Below are 5000 nucleotides of genomic sequence, written 5' to 3'. Positions count from 1 at the left end.
CACTAGTCTACTTGACTTTCATACATATTTTTCAAGCATCAGTTAAAATAACATGGCGACAAAAACGCCGAGGAAAAAATTCCAGGCCGGCAAAAGAAGGCACATTTATTTCCGAATCATCATGAAACTTCAAAGAGAAGTGAGCGGGAGTGATCGAGTAGACTAGTGGCTGAAAGTTTGGAAAACACGTGGACGAACCGTTTCGTAAATTAAAAGGGGCTTTTTAATTGTAATGTAATTATAACCCTACGAACTTAAGTTCAAATTGAATGCATGTTTTTAAAGTAACGTGTATAACAACTTTGAATAGACAAACCGACGTCATTTTCATGCGTCTGTCCTCTTATTGCTGATGAACTGACTGCGTCACAGTGCCTAGTTAATTCCCGCTGTGCCCTCGACCCCTCGAGCATCTGCCGCATTTCTGGGATCAGGACAATTAGATTCCAAGCAATTTTTCATGGTAGACCTCACGTTTCCTTAATTCCCTCCCCCGCATTCCATTCCAATTGTTTTAAAAGGAACTACCAGTATCACCATGCAACGAATAATTGTTTTAGTATAAATACACAGGTGATTATTTCAAAAAAGAGAAAAAAACAACATTTCAACGCTAAAATCATCTTCACTTACAGTGGCAAAACGACTACTGGCAGCCATTTTGTCCGTCGAGGTGATTATCGGCTGATCTAGGCGAGAAATGAAGAAAATCTCACCATAGGAAGATTTTGGCGCGAACGTCCTTAATGTATTGAGGATTGCCACGCAATCCAAGCGCGCACGTGCTTATGATAAATGCAAACGTTTGTGACGTAAGGAAAAATTTCTACATTTCTTCGAAAAAAATGCACGAACCGGTATCAGCTTTCGATTTCTATCGACTCAGTCCCATCCAAACCAGTAGGCTTACGCGGTTAGACCGCAACCTATACGCTTTTATACGTTTTTGCATATTGCTCACATCATTACCTAAAGAAACTGCGCTGAAACTTTAAGAGAGGACTTTCACATAAGATTAAAAGGGAAACGTGTTCGAAAATGCAGGTGTCCTTTCGAACGTTAAACCGCTTTGTTAGAGTGTGTTCGTTGAAAAAATATTCTCAGGTTCTGAAAAACGTGACGTAGAGGGTGTGACAGACATGGGAGAGATAAAGCATCGCGTTTGCGGCAAGCCCGGACAGAAATTTGCGTTTTGACGAAACTTAAAGAAACTTCCTGGATTTTAGTTCTCAAAATTAAGAGACAAGTTAGAATAAGTAAAAGCGGACAATATGAAGAAACAATAACGTAAAAAGCGTTGGAGCTTTTTTTAAACGAATCTTCACACCAGCGTGATCACAGGTACCTGTTTTACAAGATTAGTGAATTATCATCGTTGAAAAGGAACCTCACAAGGAAAGCGAAAGAATTTTGAAATTTCTTGTCGTATGAACTTCTCTTCACTTTGAGACTGAACTAATAAATCGTTACTGAGAACGTTTAAAGGAATCCTTTAAAAGCGAATTATTATGCCAGTCCTTCAGGTCGTTTCAGTTGTAGTTACGAAGGGCTTTAGAGCAAAAAGTCGAGAAATGCTTTAATTATATCCAAGAATTAAGCTTTCGTTTCGTTTTTGTATAGTTTAGTTACTAACTAAAGATACTATCGGTAAAAAATTCATCGTTTATCCCTTTTAGTCTTTTGAACAAATGAAAATTATGTTTTGCTTCGTTTTAGAAAGCTGCTGAAAGCGGATATTTTAAAAAAAAATCATTAATGTGGATAAATTTTAAACTGGTATAAGTCCAAGATCAACTGGATGTAATCTCTCACAAAGTGCACGTGCTGTAGTCTCCCAAATCAGCGCTCCTTATACTGTAGGATGGTGCGATAAATTTAAAACTTATTATCTTAATCAAATAAATATCGTAGCCACTGAGGCTCATACTTGCCGGAGCTTATCCCGGTTTCTATACATGACGCATGCGAGAGTGTTTTCACTGACGTGATCAGTAACCTTGTTTTAACACCGAAACAAAAGAAAATGTTTACATGATAATAGAGCTCACCAACATGGCTGCCGTTCCATTGTTTAGTTACATCAACATGCCCGCCGTGACGTCACGTGAAAACACTCCATTGCTACTCCCCCTGGACGGGATGCCAGTCCATGGCAGGGTTTACTCCAGCAGTATGTCCTTGGTACTCATTTATACACCTGGGTGAGGAGGGACAGCGTTGAGCAAAGTTTTTGAGGAAACAACACGACAGAGCTAGGTCTGAAAAAAACCGTTAACCGTACCCTGCACGAGAGGCATTTAAAATAAGAGAATGACATTATAACATTTTAAGTTTGTCTGGTTTTCAGCCCTCTGGTCGTTGCGTGACAGCCGATGGCAGTTACTCCCCTTCATTGGACAAGCCCGAACTGGCGTTAGACTTGGTGCAAGATGCTGTTAGTGCCTGTGGGTATAGTTTAGGTGTAGACGTTCACCTCGCTCTCAACTGCGCTGCCTCTGAATTTTATGACCAGGCAAGTGCGGCGACACGAATCGTACCAAGTCGATTCTCGTCCCACGATCCTTTTGATTACTGACAGATAACAACGACCTCTGGCTGTTGTCCAAACCAAAGAGTCTCTTTCGGCTCTTTATTGCGCAGTTTCAGAAATTTGAAACAGTAGTACAAACCAGAGGTACCTTTGAGGTATTGGTGGTGCTGATTGAAAGAATCTCGGTCTCTTGGAATGAGAATGTTTCAAGTGTTTAATCCTTTTTTCTTTATTTAAACATAGTCATTATTCACCAGAACAGCACATAAAAATTAATAGACTGGAATACGCATTTATATATCGGCAATACGCAAACAATAAATATCTCAACTATAGCACGATGTGAACGAAACCTGCTTCCATGAATGCTGTTTCTCTTACGGAAAGTAATCGCTTTAAGTGATTGAACGATAGAGCCTTCCTAAGGTAATAGGGAAGGCTGGCCATATGACCAAGGAGGTAAAAAAAAGAAATAGCATGGATTTGAGGATATATTTCCCCTCTCCAAAACTGACGAAACTGTTAGCCACGCAGGCGATATTGTGATATTTTTTCAATGCTTTGCTGTGCTTTGTGCTTTGTACTTTGACTGTGATTCCATAATTGTCTGACGTGGACGCTTTCTTCGGTTTTAGGAGAAACAGAAGTACGAGATAACGGCCAACACTTTCAAGTCTGTTGAGGACGTAATGAGCTTGTACGGTGAACTCTACGACAGATACCCGGGTATCATTGCTATTGTGGATGGTATCCGCAGTCCGGTAAGTAGGGAGTTTAAGAAACGACAACGGCTACGGCAACGACAACGCCAAAAACAAGTGATATTATTGTTTAAAAGAAAAAAATGATCGTGCTGCACGTGTGACACACATATTTGTACACGTTTTCCCGTACTCGTGAAACAACAACTTGAATTGACCGGTTTTAAGGTTTTGACAACAACGAGGTGATCGTGACTAAAACACCACACGAATACATACGAGTATCATGTACGAGTACATACGAGTAATATGTAGCATATCTCGTGAAACGTGTAGTTAACCAAACCGTAAATTGAAAGCTAAAATGTTAAAAGAATGCTTAGGCCTAATTTCCGCAACGAGCGCTTAGGCTTAATCAGTAAACGAGTGCTATTTTCTTCACACGCACTCGTTAAAAGTGTAGTTAACCGAACCGTAAAATGAAAGCTAAAATGTTAAAAGAGAGTTTAGGCCTCATCACTGAAACGAGCGCTTAGGCTTAATACCCGTATGTTACTCGTATGTACTCGTGGGGTGTTTTAGTCACAATCCAACGTGGGCATACATCAGCGAATCTACATTCGCTCTATAGGCCACTTCGGAAAATACCATAATACTCTTTGTTTGTCCCCCCAAATTTTGCATGAGCATTGTTTTTGTTAGAAACTGGAAACAATGCTTATGTACAATTTGGGGGGACAGACAAAGATTATTATGGTCCATTTCAAATCCGTCCGTACCAATTTAGTTATAGGATACATCACCCATAATGTAGAAGGTAAACAAGAGGGAATGATCGTGAAATACTTGATAGCTCAAGTTATATTTTGAAGTGACGTGTTGGTCGTCGTAGCCGTCGTGGTTTCTTAAGACTGGGAATAGCGAGATATCACGCGCGAGCCTCCACTTGCGCGTCACTCATGCGTGATACATCGCGAGTGGCAATCACTTGCATCTTCGAAAATGGGGAGTTTGTTGGCAGGCTGGGTTGGCATAGAAAAACCGCCTAACTAGTATTTAGACCACTCTTTTTGCCTTGCCTTTTTTAGTTCACCTTACCTTTATCGCCTTTCTGAGTGTCATTCCGGCATGCTTTACATTTGCGGTCTGCGCACATTTTCCCTGTTTCTTCCTTCTCGATCATATAAGCTTTGTGAACTCCGCTTTGTAGGCTACATTGCAAGTTTTACTGCCAGTAACCGAGATTTCGGAGTCTTTAACGTCCCACGGATTTTATTAACAAGGGGTGTGATTCGGAACCACCGGTATATCGTCCGTACCTGAAAAGACTACAGAGCCCAATTCTTATGTTAAAAGAATGAAGGGGGTAGTTTCTAAAGAAACTGTTGTGCTGCGTCGGTGGGGAAGTAGTATACAAAAATTTGGTTTTATCAACGGAGTTGATAATGTAAATTGGCCACCCTACAGAGATTCTAAAAGCTGACGTTTCGAGCGTTAGCCCTTCGGATTCGCTCTGACGAAGGGCTAACCCTCGTAACGTCAGCTTTTAGAATCTCTGTACGGTGGCCAATTTACATTATCAACTCCGTTGATAAAACCAAATTCTTATGTTAAAAGGGTTGTGTTACTGGATAGTACGTAGAGGATGACAAAAGGTGTCTTGAAATCAAAGGAGACCCCAAAATTATTATCCAGTTCTTCTAGTTCACCGTGACTACTTGGCATCTTTTTTGGTGCTGCATGGTGCCAAGGAAGAAAATTGTATGCAA

The 5000-nt window shown here is 40.6% G+C and overlaps 1 protein-coding gene across 1 annotated transcript in view; it reads left to right on the top strand.

The window, feature by feature from the left end:
- Window positions 1-5000, top strand: part of LOC138043649 (enolase 4-like) — a 59355-nt gene that overhangs the window by 41184 nt on the left and 13171 nt on the right. The window contains exons 9-10 of the mRNA XM_068890020.1: window positions 2348-2512; window positions 3166-3291. Coding sequence (XP_068746121.1) covers window positions 2348-2512; window positions 3166-3291 — 291 coding nt within the window. The remainder of the gene's footprint in view (window positions 1-2347; window positions 2513-3165; window positions 3292-5000) is intronic.

This window comes from Montipora capricornis, chromosome 3 (genome assembly GCF_036669925.1).
Source record: "Montipora capricornis isolate CH-2021 chromosome 3, ASM3666992v2, whole genome shotgun sequence".
Lineage (NCBI taxonomy): Eukaryota > Metazoa > Cnidaria > Anthozoa > Scleractinia > Acroporidae > Montipora > Montipora capricornis.
The sequence above is the reverse complement of the archived record's forward strand: the minus strand, read 5'-3'. Positions and strand labels throughout refer to the sequence as shown.